Here is a 21,492-nt window from a genome sequence, read left to right on the forward strand (position 1 = left end):
AGCGGGCCAAAGGTATTCCCAGTTGTGTCCGAGCCTGAAGGGTTTAGGTAAGGGGGTACGGAGATCTCAGAGGGTTGGGGAACTCCCAGATAAGTTGGCCTACATAGCACCTGAAGAACAGGGCGTGAGGTTTACTGTGTGGAGAGGAAATTTACTGTTTGTGCTTGGGTTAGGGTGTGTTGGCAGGAAAGGTGGCGAGTTATTTTTTTTAGTATTTTATTTATAATTTTCTACAAACTACAATGAAGAAAAGCAAATCACTAACATATATAGAAGGATCTTTGCCATATAAACAAAAATAACAATAATACATTTCTTAACAAATGAGCAAGTCACACATAGTAAAAAAGGGAAAAAAAGAGAAAAAGAAAGAAAAGCACCCAATCCATCACCAAGCCAACCATTATATGAGATACACTTTTATTACCCCAGAACTACATATCGTAATTTTAAAAAAGATGGGGGGGCAGCCTGCTACCTGATCAGAAAAAAACAGAAGTGAAAAAAAAGCTGGAAATGTAGGGTCTGATTATCAAAGGAAAAAAGAACAAGCACCTGTCAATCTAGGTGAGAGTTATTAAAATATTCGAGAAAAGATCCCCACACCCTATGGAACTTTATGTCCGAATTAGAAAGTGAGTAGTGAATCTTTTCGAGATCTAAACAAGACATAATATCCCTAAGCCATTGAGCATGGGTAGGGGGAGCTACATCTATCCATTTAAGAAGTACTGCTCGTTTGGCTAGAAGAGAGGCAAAAGACAATGTTTGTTGTTTAGTCCAGGTCAAATGCTTGTCAGGGTCTCAAAGAATACCAAAAAGAGCGATCAAAGGTTCAGGTTCCAAATGACAATTTAATATAGAAGATAAAGTTAAAAAAAACATCTTTCCAAATTTTTTTCCGGAGTAGGACAGGCCCAATACAAATGGAAAAGGGAGGCCTCACCTCCTTTGCATTTGTCACACCAGGGACTAATATCAGGATAGAACTTCGCCAATTTGGTTTTGGACATATGAACCCTGTGGACAACTTTAAACTGCAGGAGACAATGATGAGCACATAAAGAGATTGAACTGACGGATTTAAGAATTGAATCCCAAACCTTGTCAGACAAAGAAAAACCTAAGTCATGCTCCCAAGCAGTTTTAATTTTATCACAAGGGGTTCTTCATCTGAGAATCATAAATTTAACAGGAATAGTAGAAATTACGTCTTTGCCCAAGGGGTTCATTTGAAGAAACAAGTCTACAACATTTTTATCAGGTTGTTCAGGAAAATGTGGTATTAAAGGGCTAATAAAATGTCTAATTTGAAGGTATCTAAAAAAATGAGTATTCGGTAAATTAAACTTTATAGACAACTGTTCAAAGACGCAAATCGATTGTCTATAAAAAGATCTTCAAAACGCCTGATACCTCTCCTACACCAGTCTTGGAATGTGGAATTCTGCATAGACAGTTGAAATAAATGATTGCATAGAATAGGACTAGAGAAGGAAAAACTATAAAGACCATGGTATTTTCTATTTTTGACTCGAAGATGGCAATTGTTTAGCTGCTCCAAACTTTTGCTCCATCATTCTCCCTATCTTTGCACTATATGTCACCATTCTTAAACCTTAGTTAGACCATGGTATTTTCTAAATTGAGCCCATATTCTCAGAGTATGCCTGATTACAGGATTACAGAATAGATTTTGGCAATTGGCAAGGAAGAACAAATCCAAGTAAAACTGGAATAGATAATTTCTTATAAGTGTTTAGTTCCATTGCCACCCATGTTGGACAAACAGACTGATTATAAAAGTAGGACCAAAAGACAACATTATGAATATTGGCTGCCCAATAATATGAACGAAAATTAGGCAACGCCAAGCCATCTTCTCTTTTTGGCTTTTGGAGATGAGCTTTATTGCGTCTGGGCTGTTTATCCTTCCATAGGTATGACAAGATAATAGAACCTAAAGAATCAGAAAAAACTTTAGGAATAAATATAGGTAAAGATTGAAATAAGTATAAAAATTTATGGAGAATATTCATTTTAACTACATTAATTCACCCAATTAAAGACATGGACAGAGGTACCACTGTGCTAATCTGTTTTGTAAAATTTAAAAGATTATTGAAATTCTCATCCAACAGTCAATTATAGTTCCTTGTTACGATAATACCAAGATAAGTAAAACAATTGTTTACTACTTTAAAAGGGAGATTGTGAAATTCTAATTCTTGTGCTTCCTTATTTATCAGAAAAAGTTCACTCTTATGTAGATTAAGTTTGTATCCGGATAGCTGACTAAATTTATTGAGAAGTGAAAACAACAAAGGTAAGGAGGTGGTTGGGTTTGATATAAAAAGTAACAAATCATCGGCGTATAGAGAGACTTTGTGCTCAAAACTGCCCCTCCAAATCCCAGTCAATTCAGTACAACTGCGAAACGCAATTGCCAATGGCTCAATAGCCAGATCAAATAACAGAGGGCTTAAAGGGCATCCCTGTCGGGTGCCATGTTTAAAAGCAAATGGTTGGGATTGCTGGGAATTAGTCAAAACTGATGCAATTGGATGGGAATATAGTAACTTAATCTACTTAATAAAATTATATCCAAAATCAAATTTTTCAAAAACCGCAAATAAATAGTGTCACTCCACTCGATCAAACACCTTTTCGGCATCAAGACAGATAACACATTCAGGGGTCCCTGATGAAGATGAATATAGAATATTAAAAAGATGTCTAATATTGAAAAAAGGGAAGGCAATTTTTAATAAAGCCAGATTGATCCTCAGAGATAATTAAGGGTAAAATAGTCTCCAGCCTACGGGCCAAAACCTCAGTTAAAATTTTAGCATCTATATTTAATAGAGAAATCAGCCTGTATGAAGCACATTCTAATGGATCCTTGCTTTTTATTGCTAAAAGAATGATACAAGCCTCATCAAATGATGCAGGCAATTTATTTTGTTTAAAAGAATCAGAAAAAACTAAACTAAGTTGGGATAAGAGCAATGAGGAAAATGATTTATAAAATTCTGTTGAGAACCCATCAGGACCAGGAGATTTACCAGGCTGTAAGTCAGAAATAGCAGAGGGTATTTCCTCTAAGGATAATGGCTCATTCAATTTATGTTTAAGATCAGAAGAAAGTTTAGGAATATTTAGACTATCTAAAAATTGCATAACAGTAGTATTACCATTAAAGGATTCAGAGGTGTAAAGTTGAGAGTAAAAATTCCTGAATGTATCATTAATTTCAGACTGGTCCACACTAATATTCCCATTGCTCATTCGAATTTTAGTGATGTGTTGTTTTGCTTTAGAGCGCCTCAGTTGGTTAACTTAAGGACTTAACAGATTTATCCCTGTGAATATAGAACTTACTCCAACTGCCCAAAAGTTGGTGTTCAATCGGATAAGTAGAAATAAGGTTAAATTTGGTTTGAAGATCAATTTTTTCCTTATCTAACTCCAGATCCTTGACCTGGGTGCATAATTGGTCTATAGCTTTAATCTGATTGATCAGTTCTAAACATTCTTTGTGAGTCTTTCTTTTCAAATTTGCTGTGTAGGAAATTATTTGATCCCTTAGATATTCTTTCATTGCATCCCAAACTACCTGACTACAGGTTTCAGATAGTGCATTGGTATTTAAAAAGAAAGTTCTCTGATCCTCCATAAATTATACAAAGTCGTTATCCAACAACAAGGTCGGATTAAAACACCAGTGTTTATTTACTTGAGGGAGGCCGGGGAGAACTATGGACAATGTAAGTGGGGCATGATCTGAAATCAATACACTCTTATAGTCACAAGAATCAATTGATTATCAATTAAAAAATAGTCGATTCTAGTAAATGTATGGTGAACTTGTGAGAGAAAGGAGTAATCTCTTTCATGTGGATGAAAGAAATGCCAAATATCAGAAATTCCATAATTAGAAAGAAAAGATTGAATAAATATAGCAGATTTACTTAATTGTCTAGGGATAGAAGGAGATCTGTCCAAAACTGGATCCAGCCAACAGTTAAAGTCACCACCCAATATAAGAGAGTATGAACTTAGTTCTGGCAATGAAGAAAAAAAACGGTCAAAAAACCCTACATCATCCGAGTTAGGAGCATAAAGGTTGGCTAAGACCACCCGTGTATTATAAAGCTTCCCCAAAACAATAATAAAATGACCATTAGGATCAGATATCTTATTATGAAGCTCAAAAGAAACATTTTTGTTTATAAGAATTGAAACGCCCCTCGCCTTAGCTTGAAAAGTTAAATGAAAGTGTTGTCCTGTCCATCGTGCCATAAGACGAGAATTATCTGAGTGACGAATATGTGTTTCTTGTAAAAAGACTATCTCTGCTCTAAGCTGTTTAAGATGTGTGAACACTCTCCCCCTTTTAACTGGATGATTCAAACCCTTAACATTCCAGCTGACAAAGTTCAATGGACTAACCATTGAACGTAAGAAAAAAAAAGATAACAGGCATTAAACTATATCTGAAATTTATATGGAATTCTGGGGCAAAAGTATAGAAGAAAAAAAAAACAGGATGAAATTACATCCTGTACAGTACAAATATGTCAAAATTCCATATATAATATTAGCATTGGAGTTCCCACTCACACCCTCTAAACCTACAACAAGAAAGCTGCAAATATAAAGCAGCAAGCTCTCCCCAGGAAAAAATAACCCCCTACTGGACTTCCAATTAGGTAACATCTTAATTATCTCCACTCCAACTGTTGATACAGCAATGTAAGTAAACACCAAAAAGCTTTAAGAGTTACAAGCAAAGATTTACCTTAACAAGAAAAAACAATACATTCAAAGTTTGTAAATCTTAAAGTATAATAATGGTCTAAAAAAAACTTTACCCCAACCTTCCCGCTAGAGTTGATAAACCGAAAAAAAGATTATCTATAAACTCAGTTATACAGAAAAAAAACTTTAACGTCAATGTAAGTAATCCAAACGAATCATAAAAATAAGAAAAAAAAAACACAAATTGCATCTTGAAACACAGGAAAAAAAACCAACAAAAAATCCATTTGAGAGGAATTTGATCCAAACCCGAAACTGAGTTTAAAGGTACAGCATCAACTGCTGCTTAAGGTTAAAATAATCTAACCGGAGAGAAAAAAAAATCACCTTTAAAGAACTAAAATTATGTAAGATAGAAACTAAAATTGAGAAAATGGAAAAAAAACACTTCAATAGGACAATGCAACATAATTAAGCTACTAATTAAATAGATGCAACAACAGCTACAGTTTTAAATTTAAAAAAGAAAATATCAAGATTTGTAAAAATTGGAGACTGATGTCTGAAAAGAAAAACAAAAAAACATTCAATGACGTCGTCACTTCACGAATCGATATCAATTTTTTAATGCGACACCGACTCCATTTTGAAATAAAGTCTCCAAAGTCCTTTAAGAGGTGTCTAATTACATAGTTTCACAATCAGCTCTATTTAAGGAAAATGAAAATGCCCATACTGAAAAATAGAAATCCATCGTATCGAAATTTATTGTGTTAAATGGATAATGAAAAAGATAGAAATAAAGATTAGAATATTAGAAAAAAAATAACTGTTATCTAAACAGAAACGAAAAAGGCTGAAAAGAAAAAAAAATCATATCATATCGTATCTAAGGAACTCGAAGTAGCAGATAGGCTAACTAACAATGAAGGTCTGCGCCTCTGCAACTGAATCGAAACGTTTAAAATCGCTGTTCCTAAGCTTGATTCGGAGCCGGGCTGGATAGGTGAGAGACGGATGAAGTCCATGATTGTAGAGAACTTTCATTACTCCTCTGTATTCAGCACATTGACTCATAACTTCAGGTGCATAGTCCTCTACTAAACAGATAGCATGACCTCTATATTGAAGTGTTTTACATCAGCGAGCTTCTTTAATTAGTAAATCCTTGATTTGGTAACGATGGAGGCGAATTATCACTGGATGTGGTCTCTGGCCATCCATTGAGCGAGATGTAAAGATACGGTGCACTTGATCAATCTCTGGAGGACTGGAAAGTATTTCGCTTCCAAAAATCTCAAATAGAAAGTTTGAGAAAAATTCGACCAGAAATCCCCCTTCAACAGTCTCAGGCAAGCCGAGAATTAGAAGATTTTGGTGTCTACTCCTGCTTTCACGGTCCATAACTTTAAGAGTTAACTTGCTATAATGCTCCTTTAGGGTAGAGCAAACTCTTTCCAGGTCTTTACAACGATGGTTTAGTTTCTCCATGACTTCTTCAACATGTGATAAACGTTGAGCGTGATTCTCCAGTGTTGAGTTGACTTTATCCAGTTTCAGTTCCCATGAACTAAATTGAGAAAACATATCTTGTCGGGTTTGTTCTAACAGCGAAACAATTTCACTCAAGGTTGCTCCCAATGGAGTGTCTTTTTTTGCCGATTTAGTAGGCTTAGATACACTCATTGTGCAGCCAGCAACTTCAATAGTGGGAGGAAGAGTAAGAAATAAATGCAGGTATATGAAATGGAGCGGAGCAATAGTTTTAGCGACTTAAGCTACTGCCATCTTAACCGGAAGTGCGAGTTATTTAATAGTCATGAGGATATGACTTTTATTTGGTTGGGGGAGAGTGTAAAGGGGGTTTCTTCTTTTTCTTTGTTACTGCGTATGTTAATCAAAATGGCTTCTTTGTTTTGTTAAAAGTAGGAATGCTTCTTTGTTGCAAGAGTGCTAGAAGCTTGTTTGGGTTAAAATTTACTGATAACGAGAATTGTATTCCTTTGTAAACCGATTGGGATTAATGGTGTTCTTTCTTCTGAGTCTGTAAGCTATTGTTGGCGGGCTTTTGGGGAGATCGGTGCGAGGGGGTGAGACAGAGAAGACGTGATGCTGTAAACTGGGTGAGGAATGGACCCCAAGCGGGGGTCCAAGGCCAGGAGGTACCCTGAGGAGAGGAGACGAAGATAGATGTGCTTGGTTGACCACTTCAGGTGGTCCTGATCTGCGAGTCGAGGAGTTCAGAGGGGATCGAATGGTGGCCAGAAGACTTCAGTAATTGAGCTCCAACGGTTGTGCACAAAGTGGTTTGGACTTTGATAAGTTTGGCGCCTTTTCTTTATTTTCTTTTCCTTCATGTATACTGTATCATTATTAATTACATAGTTATAGTAATCTTTATAAACTGTAATCATTTAATTGCATATGGTGTCCTGTTTGTTCTTTGGCGAGGCGGGGACATCACACAGCATCCACACAAGCTGATTACCCAGTTTGGCGGGGCCGAAGGCTGCTCCCCCAGACGAGAACGAACTGAGCGAGCCTGAGGCGACCCAGGGGGTTACATAAGCATTTGATCCTTAGTGCTTCATAATCACATAATCACCTTATCTTTTGCTACCCCATCGTTTCCTTAAGGCTTTGCTTGAAGCGTGTTACAGTTGTTGAAAATTAATGTGACACTTCTATATTTGGTATACCATGAGAAATCTGGACTGAAGTAATCATGCCTTTTCCGGGATCAGCTCCCACATTAGTGCCATTCACTTCTGTACTACAGTGTTAACTAGCACAAGTCCAATATTCTAATTATGCAGCAATGCAATTCCTGTGAATTAGGAAAGGATGTTCAATGGGGTAAAGTTCAGAATCTTCCTTCAAATGGTCTTGACCACATTTCTCTAGCCAAACCCAGATAACACTGTCCCACTTTATGGACCTTCAGGCAAAGAGTCAGGCTTTGCCCAAGTTATGATGACATTGTAACTTTCCCCTTTACTAACTGCAGCCCTTGCAGCTGGACTTAAACAATGGGCAATTGACTGTGATTAATAATCCATAATGAAAATGGCAGAAGCAGACCAAACAAAAAAGTGTGGACAGTATAGTGCGGAGTATCTGAAATATGGATTTACAGTATCCCAGTGCCAAGCAACCAGCAGAAGCCAATGTGTCTGTTGTGTGAAAAAGTTTTCTTTCTTCAAATGAGGCAATCAAACCATCCAGCTCTGTGAACATTTGAAAAGAATACTCTCTGATAAAGCAAACAAAAACTTGGCTTATTTTCAGTCACTTCATGAAACAGAAAACATTTCAAAACATGTTTTCCAGCACTTCACAATGAAACAGTGATGACTTGCATGCTTCATACAATATTTCATTGTACATTGCTAAATCTAGAATGTCCCATACAATTGGAGAAGAACTGATTCTGCCAACAGTAAGGAAGCTTCCAAGTACAGTTTTGCACGAGTCACCAGACTAAGTAATTCAAGCATTTCCACTCAGCAACATCTCTGTTCAAAGATGAATTGATGAAATCTCTAAGAATGAGGAAGACACATTGTTCAACATGCTTAGAATTTGCTCTGCAGTTGGATGAGTCAACTTTGCCATGCAACAAATATTTGCTTCTTAGTTAAGTTCACTTTATAAAAGATGAAAGCATAGTTCAAGAATTGTTATTTGCAAGAGAGCTAGAAACAGATATGAAGGGGAGTGAATATTTTGGGTTGTTGAGCACAGGTGCACAACAAGGCTATGTGCTTAGCTCCTTGCTCTACTTGTTTTATTCTTACAACTGTGCGGCTAATCACAACTCGATAGCCATATTCAAGTTTGCTCAAGACACCATTATTGTAGTCTAAATCAAGGGTGGTGACAAATCAGCCTAAATAGTAGGAAGATTGGAAATCTGGCTAGGTGGTGCCATAACAACAACCTCTTATTCCAATGTCAGCAAGACTAAGGAACTGATTACTGAATTCTGGAGGAGGAAACCAATAGTCCATGAGCCTGTCATCATTGAGCATCAATTCTTCAGTGTTTTTGAGGACCTGTCCTGGACCCAGCACAGAAGTGCAATTATGAAGAAACCACAGCAGCACCTAAACTCCTATCGGAGTTTCCAAAGATTTGGCATAACATCTAAAACTTTTATAAACTCCTATAGATGTGCAGTGAAGAGTATATTGACTGGCTGCATTACAGCCTGGAATGGAAACACCAATGACCTTGCACAGAAAATCCTGCTAAAACTTGATCTCTTCTTGCTGCTGCCAACACGAAGAAGGTACAGGAATCTCTGGAATCAAACTACCAAATTCATGAACAGTTATTACCCTTCAATCATCAGGCTCTTGAAGCAAGTGGGATAACTTCACTCAACGTCACTTGCCCCATCATTTAAATGTTTCCATAACATGTAGACTCACTTTCAAGGACTTTTTATCTTATGTTCTTGATATTTAGTGCTTATTTATTTATTATTATTTCTTTATGTACTTGCAGTTTGCTGTCTTTTGCACAGTCATTGAATGCCCCAGTTGGTGGGGTCTTTGATTAATTTTATTATGGTTATTATTCTATTATGTTTTTATTGAGCATGCCCACAAGAAAATGAATCTCAGGCTTGTATACGGTGACATATATGTACTTTGATAATAAATTTACTTAGAACTTTGCTCTCCTTTAATACGCCTCCTTATGCGCTCAAATTTTAATTGGCCCACAATTGGCAGCTAAATTACTTTCACCTGACTTTTGAGAAAGAAAATAAACAGAATGTTATATCATGAGATGCCATACATAGTTTTGAGGAGTTCTCACTTCAGAAGTAGATACTGGAGCCCAGCTCTCAGAAACCAAATGCCACGGCTTCTCCAGTTTGATTTTTACCCAGCCAATTGTATTGTCCCATTGCAAAAGTTGAGAACATAGTGAGCATCTAAATATGATTGTTTCATGCTTATTGCTATTGTTATGAGTACATGATCAATTGGATCCTCAACTTCTTAACTGAAAAACCACAGTCTGTGCGGATTGGTGACAACATCCTCCTTGCTGACGATCAACAGTGGCGCATCTCAGGGGTGCGTGCTCTACTCTCTGTATACACATGACTGTGTGGCTAGGCATAGTTCAAATACCATCTCCAAATTTGCTGATGATAAAACCATTGTTGGTAGAATATCAGGTGGTGACAGAGGGCGTACAGGAGAGAGATATTCCAACTAGAGGAATGGTGCCGCAGCAACAACCTGGCACTCAACATCAGTAAGACAAAAAGGCTGATTGTGGACTTCAGGAAGGGTAAGACAAAGGAGCATAGAGGGATGAGAAGTGGAGAGACTGAATAGCATCAAGTTCCTGGGTATCAAGATCTTTGAGGATCTAACTTGGTCCCAACATATTGATGTAGTCATAAAGAAGGCAAGACAGTGGCTATATTTTATTAGGAGTTTGAAGAGACTGGCATGTCAACAAATACACTCAAAAACTTCTATAGTTGTACCATGGAGAGCATTCTGACGGTATGGAGGGGCTACTGCACAGGACCGAAAGAAGCTGCAGAAGGTTGTAAATCTAATCAGCTCCATCTTGGGTACTAGCCTACAAAATATCCAGGACATCTTTAGGGAGTGGTGTCTCAGAAAGGCAGCACCCATTATTAAGGATCTCCAGCACCCAGGGCATGCCCTTTTCTCACTATTAACATCAGGTAGGAGATACAGAAGTCTGAATGCACACACTCAGCGATTTAGGAACAGCTTCTTCCCCTAAACGGGCATTGAAGCTTTGGACACTACCTCACTTTTTTTTAATATACAGTATTTCTGTTTTTACACATTTTAAAAAATCTATTCAATATATGTAATTGATTTACTTGTTTATTTATTATTGTGTTTTATTTCATTTATTATTTTTTTCTCTCTCTGCTAGATTATGTATTGCATTGAACTGCTGCTGCTAAGTTAACAAATTTCACGTCACATGCCGGTGATAATAAAACTGATTCTGATTCTGTTTCTGATCTATGAAAAGGTTAAAAAAGTAATCTTTTACTCTCACCTTAAGAGGTACAGTTTCTGTGTTTGAGGTTGAAGGTGGATGGCGCACGTTATATCTTTCAAAGCATTTCTCAGATTATGTACCTGTCACAAATACATTCAGTCATAAAATATGTCATCAGTTCTATTAGTTTCTTTGAAATTTTGATGAACAAAAGAGCCATTTTTATTTTTTACAAAAATTTAATCACAAAATACACAGCTCTGAGGAGCAAAACTTCATTAACTTTGCAATGTTCCTGATCAATCCAAACCAGCACACAAAGCCTCTGGTCACATGGGAACAGCTCCCAAAAGCTGAGTATGGATACCCTTGAAATGTCCACCTACTTCTTGCAACCTTGACTCTATAACAAGTCCTTCAATCAATATGGAGAAAAAAGATGAAATATGAAGGTAAGCTAGCCAAAAATATAAAAGAGGATACCAAAAGTTTTTTCAGATATGTAAAGAGAAAAAGAGAAGTGGAGTGAATAATATACCAATGGAAAATGACACTAGAGAGGTAGTAATAGGGGGCAAAGAAATGGCGGATGAAATTAATAAATCATTTGTGTCAGTCTTCACTATGGAAGATATCAGCAGTATGCCAGAAATTCAGGTGTCAGGGCAAAAATGAGTGTAGTCACTATTACTAAAAAGATGCTTGGGAAGCTGAAAGGTCTGGAAGTCACATGGACAAGATGGATTACACCCCAAGACTCTAAATGAAGCAGATGAGATTGTGGAGGCATTAGTAAGTGATCTTTCAGGAATCACAAGATTCTGGAATGGTTCCAGAGATCATGAAAATAACAAAAGTCACTCCAATCTTTAAGAATGGAGGGAGGCAAAAGACAGAAAAGTCAACAAGCCTGACTTCAGTGGTTGTCCATTATTAAGGATGAGGTTTCAGGGTATTTGGAGACACATCATAAAAGAGACTAAAGGCAGCAAGTTTTCTTAAAGAGAAATCTTGCCAGACAAGTCTTTAAGGAAATTGCCTTTAAGGAAATAAAAGGCAGATTAGACAAAGGGGAGTCAGTGGGTATTGTTTACAAAGTGCCATACATGAAGCTGCTAAATGAGATCAGAGCCCATAGTATTATAGGAAAGATACTAGCAAGGACAGGAGGCAAAGAGTGGGAATAAAGGGAGCCTTCTCTGGTTGGCCACTGGTGACTAGTGGTGTTGGTGTTGGGTCGAATACTTTTCGCATGAGATGTTAATAATCTAGATTATGGAATTGATTACTTTTTGGTCAAGTTAGTGGATGATACAAAGATATAGTAGGTGGAAGAGCAGAGAATGTTAAGGAAGCAGGGAGTCTTCAAAGGGACAGACAGACTAGGAGATATCTATGGATAGTTAGCATGGCTTCATGCATGGTAGGTCATGTTTAACCAATCTTATAGAGTTTTTTCAAGGACATTTCTAGGAAAGGTGATGAAGGCATGGCAATGGATGTTATCTACATGGACTTTAGCAAGGCATTTTACAAAGTCAATCAAAAAGATTCAGTTGCTCGGCATTCAAAATGAGATGGTAAATTGGATTAGACATTGGCTTTGTTGGAGAAACCAGAGAAGGGTTGTAGATAGTTGCCTGTCTGACTGGAGGCCTGTGTCTAGTAGAGTGCTGCAGGGATTGGTGCTGGGTCCATTGTTTCTTGTCATCTATATCAACAATCTGAATGATAATATGATTAAATGAATCAGCAAAGCTGCAGATGACACCAAGATTGAGGGTGTAGTGGGTAGCAAGGAAGGCTATCATGGCTTGCAGTGAGATGTGGACCAGCTGAAAAACTGGGCTGAAAATTGGCAGATGGAATTTATTGCAGACAACTGCAAGGTGTTGCCCCTTGGTAGGACCAACCAGGGTACATCTTACACAGTGGACAGCAGGGCACTGAGGAGTGTGATAGAACAAAGGGATCTGGGAATACAGGTCCATAATTCATTGAAAGTGGTGTCACAGTTAGATAGGGTCGTAAAGCAAGCTTTCGGCGCATCAGCCTTCATAAAGTATTATGTACAGTTTTGGTCACCAACATACAAGAAAGATGTAAATAAGACTGTAAGAGTACAGAGAAAATTTACTAGGATGTTCCTGGGTCTGGATGATCTAAATTATAAGGAAACATAAAAGCATAAGAAATAAGAGTGGGAGTAGGCCATCTGACCCATTGAGCCTGCTCTGCCATTCAATAAGATCATGGCTGATCTGACCAGGGGCATCTCCAACTACCTGTCTTTTCCCCATAACCTTTAATTCCCCTACTATGCAAAAATATATCCAACCTTCATTGGGCAGAGGATTCCACAGATTCACCACTCTCTGAGAAAAGCAGTTCCTCCTCATCTCCATCCTAAATCTACTCCCGTGAATCTTGAGCCTATGTCCCCTAGTTCTAGTCTCACCTACTAGTGGAAACAACTTTCCTGCCTCTATCTTATCTATCCCTTTCATAATTTTGTAAGTTTCTATAAGATCTCCTCTCATTCTTCTAAAGATTAAATAAGTTAGGACTTGATTCCTTGGAACGTAGTAGATTGAGAGGATATATGATAGAAATATACAAAATTATGACGGGTATAGATAGGGTAAGTGAAAGTAGGCTTTTTCTACTGAGGTTTGGTGGAGCTCAACCAGAGATCATGAGTTAAGGGTGAATGGTGAAAAGTGAAAAGTTTAACGGGAACATGAGAAGAAACATCTTCACTTAGAGGGTCATGAGAGTGTGGAGAGTGCTATCAGTGCAAATTATGCACATGAGTTTGATTTGAACATTTCAGGCAAGTTTGGATAGGTACATGGATGGTAGGGATATGGATGGCCGCGATCCTGGTGCAAGTGGATGGGAGGAGGCAATTTAAAATCGTCCTCCATGGACTAGATGGGCCAATAGGCTGTATGCTGTACTGTACTTGTGTGCTGTACTTCCGCGCCGTAATTGAACTCTGGAACCACCCAAAACTGTAATAGTGTCCTGCAAACTACTGCACTATTGTGGCACCCACTGGGCCCATATCTAAGAAAGAACATGCTGGTATTGGAGAGGAAGTTCACAAGAATGATCTCAGGAATGAAAGGGTTAATGTCTAAGAAGTGTGTTTGATAGTTCTAGGCTGTTACTCAGTGGAGTTTAAAGAAGAGACATTTGATTGAAACCTACCAAATATTGAAAAGTCTTGCTAGAGTGGATATAGAATGTATGTTTCCAATAGTGTGCAAGTCTGGGACAGAGGCCACAAGCTCAGAATGCAAGGACGTCACTTTACAACAGAGGTGAAGAGAGCTATCTTTAGTTAGAGGGTGGTGAATCTGTGGAACTGTTTGCCACAGACAGCTGTGGAGGTCATTTGGGGTATATTTCATGTGGAGGTCGTTAGGCTCTTGATTCCTCAGGGGTCAAAGGTTAAGGAGAGAAAGCATGAGAATGGTGTTGAGAGGGAAGATAAATCAGCCAGGATTGAATGGTGAACCAGACCCAATGGGCCAAATAGCCTAATTCAGCTCCTATATCCTATGGTCTTATTCCAGTTACTCCAGAAAAAACAATTTTACTCATTGCCAGCTGCAATTCAGTCCACCTGAATAAAAGGCACATTTCTTATGAGCGGTCTTTGTCTTTTCTATCATCACTAGAAAATAATCATCAACACCTTGTAACTGAAAATACCCTGCTCCAAATTAGTGATTTCTGGCTCATAAGGTAGCTGACTAAGTGAATCTAGAGTTCTACTCTGATGTGCAGTGCTCAATAGAGAATAGTAGGTATGCCATCATTGTTGGAATTGCCAACTGTGATCTAAATATTGCTACCAGTGACTTATGATTGGAAATTAGAGTGATATATCTGTCAAACAGAAATCTCTGAAATCACGTGACATTTGCACTTATTCAGTTTTTCTCCTCTGGAGATGAGGATACAGTAAGCACATGCAATTAATGGTTCATGTTTTGATGTGAGTAATTACACCCGATAGATGGAGGCATTATATAACACTGGCAAGCCAAAAAGTTGCATGGATTTTTCTCTGTAAACCTTATGTATCCTCTGCTACTCTTCATCGACACTTTGTGCATTAATTTCTGAAGGGGACTTAACATGCTAGCTTTTTATATGCTCCACCTGATCTCTCATTGCCAGTAGAAACACTAAGTAATTTTACACTGCCTCAACAAAAAACATCTTGAAATTATAAGCCCTTGTCAGAATTCTACTATGCTGCTAGTAGAATCACTAAAATTTCATTCATTTCCTGACCTTACGACCAGCAATGACTGACTCCACTTCATTGTCTGTGTGGACAGTCAGAGTGATGACTTTAAGGCTTCCGCTCTTTGAAGCTTCAGTGAAGAGAGGCTTCACTCAGAGAAAGCAAAGTAAAGCCCAAGTTTTTCCTTCTCTTCTTTATATCTGCTAGGCTAAGTAGATGACAAGCAGGATAGTGCAATGCTCCTCTTGTGGGATGTGGGAAGGCAGGGAGACCTCCAGTATCCCTGGCCACTACAACTGTGAGAAGTGCATCCAGGTGCAGCTTCTAACACTCCACATTAAGAAGTTGGAGCTGGAACTGGATGAAATCCGGATCATTCAGTAGGCCGAAGGGGTGATAGATAGGACACATAGAGAGCTCGTTACATCTAAGATGCAAGACACAGGAAACTGGGTGACAGTCAGGAAGGGGAAAGTAGTTAAGGAGCCAGTGCAGAGTACCCCTCAACAGCAGTCATTTCCCTTTGGATACTGTCGGGCGGGGTGACCTAACAGAGGTAAGTCACAGTGTCGAGTCTCTAGCATTGAATTTGCCTCTGTGACTCAAATGGGAAGGGGGAAGAAGAGGCACACTATGGTGATAGGGGATTCATTAGTTAAGGGAAAGGACAGGAGGTTCTGTGGGTGAGAATGAGATTCCCAGATGGTATGTTACCTCCCAGTTGCCAGGGTACAGGATATCTCGGATCATGTCCTCGGCATTCTAAAATGGGAGGGTGAACAGCCAGAAGTCCATGTAGGTACCAATGACATTGGTAGAACAAATGACGAGGTTCTGCATAGGGAGCTCAGGGAGTTAAGTGCTAAATTAAAGGATAGTACCTCCAGGATTGTGATCTCAGGATTGCTACCCATGCTATATGCTAGTGAGGGTAGAATTAGGAAGATTATACAGTTTAATACGTGGCCAAGGAGCTGGTGTTGGAAGAAGGGTATAAGATTTTGGGATCATTGGGCTCTCTTCCAGGGAAGTTAGGATCTGTACAGAAGGGACAGTGTGTGCCTGAACTGGAAGGGGACTAATACCCTAGTGGTTTGATTTGTTAATGCCGCATGGTGGGGTTTAAACTGGAGTTGCGGGGGGGGGGATAGGTACCAGAGTGCCAGAACAGTTAGTGGAGAGGTCGTGGAAACAGATATTGGTAACGCAGACAAAGTTAGGAATCAAAAGGTTGAGCATGTTGCGACAAAATCAAAAAGGGTGAATACAGGACTGAAGGCATTGTATCTGAATGGGCACAGTATATAAAATAAGGTAGATGAACTTGCAGCATTTGCACATTGTATGATGTAGGCATCACTGAATCATACCTGAGTGATTAATGTCCAAGCATACACATTGTATCGAAAGGATAGATGTAAGGCAGAGGGGGCAGCATAGCTTTGTTGGTAAAAATGAAAACAAATTATTAGAAGGAGGTGACATAGTGTTGGAAGGTGTTGAATCATTGTGTATAGAGCTAAGGAAATGCAATGGTAAAAAGAACCTTCTGGGAATTGTATACAGACCCCCAAACAATAGTAAAGATGTGGCCCACAAATTACAGTGGAAGATAGAAAATGCATGGCAAAAGGGCAATGTTACAATAGTCAAGGGAGACTTCTATATGCAGGTCGATTGGGAAAATCAGGGCGGTGCTGAATTTCAGGAGAGGGAATTTCTGGTATGTAGTTACTTTAGAAATGACCTAGGGTTACCCATAGACCTCTATTTTTCTAAATTCCATGTACCTATCCAGGAGCCTCTTAAAAGACCCTATCGTATCCACCTCCACCATAGTTGCTGGCAGCCCATTCCACGCACTCACCACTCTTTGCATAAAAAAATTACCCCTGACATCCCCTCTGTACCTACTTCCAAGCACCTTAAAACTGTCCCTTCTCATATTAGACATTTCAGCCCTGGGAAAAAGCATCTGACTATCCACACAATCAATGCCTCTCATCATTTTATATACCTCTATCAGGTCACCTCTCATCCTCTATCGCTCCAAGGAGAGAAGGCCAAGTTCACTCAACCTATTCTCGTAAGGCATGCTCCCCAATCCAGGCAACATCCTTGTAAATCTTCCCTGCACCCTTTCTATAGTTTTCACATCCTTCTTGTAGTGAAGTGAGCAGAACTGAGCACAGCACTCCAAGTGGGGTCTGACCAAGGTCCTATATAGCTGCAACATTACCTCTCAGCTCCTAAACTCAATCCCATGATTGATGAAGGCCAATGCACCATATGCCTTCCTAACCACAGTCAACCTGTGCAGCAGCTTTGAGAGTCCTATGGACTCAGACCCCAAGATCCCTCTGATCCTGCACACTGTCAACAGCCTTACCATTAATACTATATTCTGCCATCATATTTGACCTACCAAAACGGTCCACCTCACACTTATCTGGGTTGAACTCCATCTGCCACTTCTCAGCCCATTTTTGCATCCTATTGATTTCCCACTGGAACCTCTGACAGCCCTCCACACTAGCCACACCACCACAAACCTTTGTGTCATCAGCAAATTTACTAACCTATCCTTTCACTTCCTCATCCAGCTCATTTATAAAAATCACAAAGAGACGAGGTCCCAGAACAGAATCCTGTGGCACACCACTGGTCACCAACCTCCATGCAGAATATGACCTGTCTACAACCACTCTTTGCCTTCTGTGGGCAAGCTAATTCTGGATCCACAAAGCAAGGTCCCCTTGGATCTCATGCCTCCTTATTTTCTCAAATAGCCTTACATGGGATACCTTATCAAATACCTTGCAGAAATCCAAACACACTACATCTACTGCTCTACCTTCATCAATGTGTTTAGTCACATCCTCAAAAAATTTAATCAGGCTTATAAAACATGACCTGCCATTGACAAAGCCATGCTATATTATGCCTCTCCAAATGTTCTTAAATCCTGCATCTCAGCATCTTCTCCATCAACTTACCAGCCACTGAAGTAAGACTCTCTGGTTTATAAGTACCTCAGTTATCTCCTCCGGTTCCATACACACTTTTCCACTGTCACACTTGATTGGTCCTATTCTCTCATGTCTTATCCTCTTGCTCTTCACATACTCAAAGAATGCCTTGGGGTTTTCCTTAATCCTGCTTGCCAAGGCCTTCTCATGGCCCCTTCTGGCTCTCCTAATTTCATTATTAAACTCCTTCCTGCTAGCCTTATAATTTTCTAGATTTCTATCATTAACTAGTTTTTTGAACCTTTCGTAAGCTTTTCTTTTCTTCTTGATTGGATTTTCAACAGCCTTTGTACACAATGGTTCCTGTACCCTACCATCCTGTCCCTGTCTCATTGGAATGTACCTATGAAGAACTCCACACAAATATCCTCTGAACATTTGCCACATTTCTGCTGTACATTTCCATGAGAACATCTGTTCCCAATTTATGCCTCCAAGTTCCTGCCTGATTGCTTTATATTTCCCTTTACTCCAATTAAACACTTTCCTAACAGATCTGTTCCTATACCTCTCCAACGTTGTGGTAAAGGAGATAGAATTATGATCAATATCTCCAAAATGCTCTCCCACTGAGAGACCTGACACCTGACCAGGTTCATTTCCCAATACCAGATCAAGTACAGCCTCTCCTCTTGTAGGCTTATCTACAAATTGTGTCAGGAAAGCTTTGTGAACACACCAAATACACCTAAGCAACTCCACCACCCCCCATCTAAACCCTTTTGCTCCAGGGAGGTGCCGATCAATATTGGGGAAATTAAAATCTCCCACCATGACAACCCTGTTATTATTGCATCTTTCCAGAATCTGTCTCCCTATCTGCTCTTCAATGTCCCTGTTACTATTGGGTGGTGTATAAAAAAAACACCCAGTAGATTTATTGACCCCTAGCTGTTCATAACTTCCACCCACAGAGACTCAGTAGACAATCCCTGATAGGTATCAGTATTACAGTGGAGTAAATGGAATTACAGAGGCACAAGAGAGGAGTTGGCCAGACTTGATTGGAAAAGAACACAGGCCAGGATGGTAGCAGAGCAGTAATGGCTGGTATTTCTGGAACCAATCTGGAAGTCACAGGATATATTCACCCTAAAGAGTAAGAAGGATTCTAAGAGAAAGATGACACCACCATGGCTACAAGGGAAGTCAAAGCCAATATAAAAGCCAAAGAGAGGGCATATAATAGAGCAAAGATTAGTAGGAAGTTTGAGGATTCTAAACCTTTTAAAAACCAACAGGAAAACATTAAAAACATTAAAAAGATAAAGATGAAATACAAAAGTAAGCTAGCCAATAATGTTAAAGAAGCTACCAAAAGTTTCTTCAGTTACATGAAGTATAAAAGAGAGGCAAGAGTGGATATTGAACTTCTGGAAAATGATGCTGGAGAGTTAGTAATGGGGAGGGGGCAAGGAAATCGTGAATGAATTAAATAAATATTTTGCATTATTCTTTACTGTGGAAGAGACTAGCAATATGGTGGAAGTTCCAGTTGTCAGGGGGTATGAACTGTGTGAAGTTACCTTAACTGGAAAGAAGGTGCTTGGGAAACTGAAAGGTCTGAAGGTCGATAAGTCACCTGGACCAGATGGTGTGCACCCAATGGTTCTGAAAGATGTGGCTGAGATATCGTGGAGGCATTAGTAATGATTTTTCAAGAATCACTAGATTCTGGAATGGTTCTGGAAGACTGTTATATTGCAAATATTGCTCCACTCTTCAAGAAGAGAGAGAGACAGAAGATAAGAAAGTATAGGCCAGTTAGTCTGACCTCAGTGGTTGGGAAGATGTTGGAGTTGGTTATTGAAAATGTGGCTTTGGGGTACCTGGAGGTACATGATAAAATAGGCTGTAGTCAGCATGGTTTCCTCAAGGGAAAATCTTGCCTGATAAATCCGTTGGAATTCTTTAAAAAAAGTAACAAGCAGGATAGAGAAAGGAGAATTGGTTGATGTTGTGTACTGGGATTTTCAGAAGGCCTTTAACAGGGTGCCACACATGAGGCTGCTTAACAAGCTACAAGCCCATGGTATTGCAGGATGGAAAAAGCAGTGGCTGATTTGACAGGTTAAAGAGTGGGATTAAAGGGAGCCTTTTCTGACTGGCTGCCGGAGACAAGCGGTGTTCCACAGGGATCTGTGTTGGGACCAATTCTTTTTACATTACATGTCAACGATTTGGATGATGGAATTGATGGCTTTGTTGCAAAGGTTGTAGATAATATGAATACAGGTGGAAGGGTAGTTTGAGGAAGTAGAGAGGCTACAGACGGACTTAGTCAGATTAGAAGAATGGGCAAAAATGGCAGATAGAATACAGTGTCAGGAAGTATATGGTCATGCACTTTGGTAGGAGAAATGAAGGGGTTGACTATTTTCTAAATGGAGAGAAAATACAAAAAGTGCTGAGGTTCAAAGGGACTTGGGAGTCCTTGTGCAAGATTCCTTGAAGGTTAATTTGCAGGTTGAATCTGTGGTGAGGAAGGCAAATGTGATGTTAGTATTCATTTCAAGAGGACTAGAATATAAAAGCAAGGATGTAATGCTGAGACTTTATCAGGCACTAGTGAGGCCTCACTTGGGAGTATTGTGAGTAGGTTTGGGCACCTTATCTGCGAGAGAATGTGCTGAAACTGCAGAGGATTCAAAGGAGGTTCACAAAAATGATTCTAGGATTGAATGGCTTGTTATATGAAGAGCATCTGATGGCTCTGGGCCTGTATTCACTGGGAATCAGAAGAATGAGGAGTGACCTCATTGAAATCTATCTAATGGTGAAACACCTTGATAGAGTGGATGTGGAGAGGATGTTTTCTATGGTATGAGTCTAAGACCAGAGGACACAGTCTCAGAATAGAGGGGCATCCTTTTAGAACAGAGGTAAGGAGGAATTTCTTTAGCCAGATGGTGGTGAATCTGTGGAACACTTTGCCACAGGCAGCTGTTGAGGCCGTCTTTATGTATATTTAAGGCAGAAGTCAATAGATTCTTGACTGGTCAGGGGAAAACTAGATCAACCATGAAGAAATGGTGGAGCAGAAGACTCATGGGCCAAATGACCTAATTCAGCTCCTATATCTATGGTCTTCTGGTCTTATACTGCCATGCTACTCTTTCTGCATTTTCCACCAGGATCTCAGAAATAATATACACCCTCACAAACACCTCTACTTGTTCCATATGCAGAACAAGTTAACTGTGTTTAGTATTTTTTAGCTCACTAACTCATCTGTCATAATTTCTGGTCTGCTTCCTCACACCGCCATTCTTTACTTGCTGTGAAATGGATCAATGCCCTGCTTCTTCCTCAAGCAGTAACTTCCTAAATTCAAACCAATCGAATTCCTGTAGGCTCCTTAGCATTACTATAGGTTCAAGAGCAAATAAAGAGTGAGTGTGAGAGAGAGTGAGTGAGAGTGAGAGAGCT

At 39.3% G+C, this 21,492-nt stretch overlaps 1 protein-coding gene across 1 annotated transcript in view; it reads right to left on the minus strand.

The window, feature by feature from the left end:
* Positions 1-21,492, minus strand: part of ttc6 (tetratricopeptide repeat domain 6) — a 283,236-nt gene that overhangs the window by 98,091 nt on the left and 163,653 nt on the right. Inside the window, exon 19 of the mRNA XM_059956588.1 lies at positions 10,831-10,913. Coding sequence (XP_059812571.1) covers positions 10,831-10,913 — 83 coding nt within the window. The remainder of the gene's footprint in view (positions 1-10,830; positions 10,914-21,492) is intronic.

This window comes from Hypanus sabinus, chromosome 2 (assembly GCF_030144855.1).
Source record: "Hypanus sabinus isolate sHypSab1 chromosome 2, sHypSab1.hap1, whole genome shotgun sequence".
Lineage (NCBI taxonomy): Eukaryota > Metazoa > Chordata > Chondrichthyes > Myliobatiformes > Dasyatidae > Hypanus > Hypanus sabinus.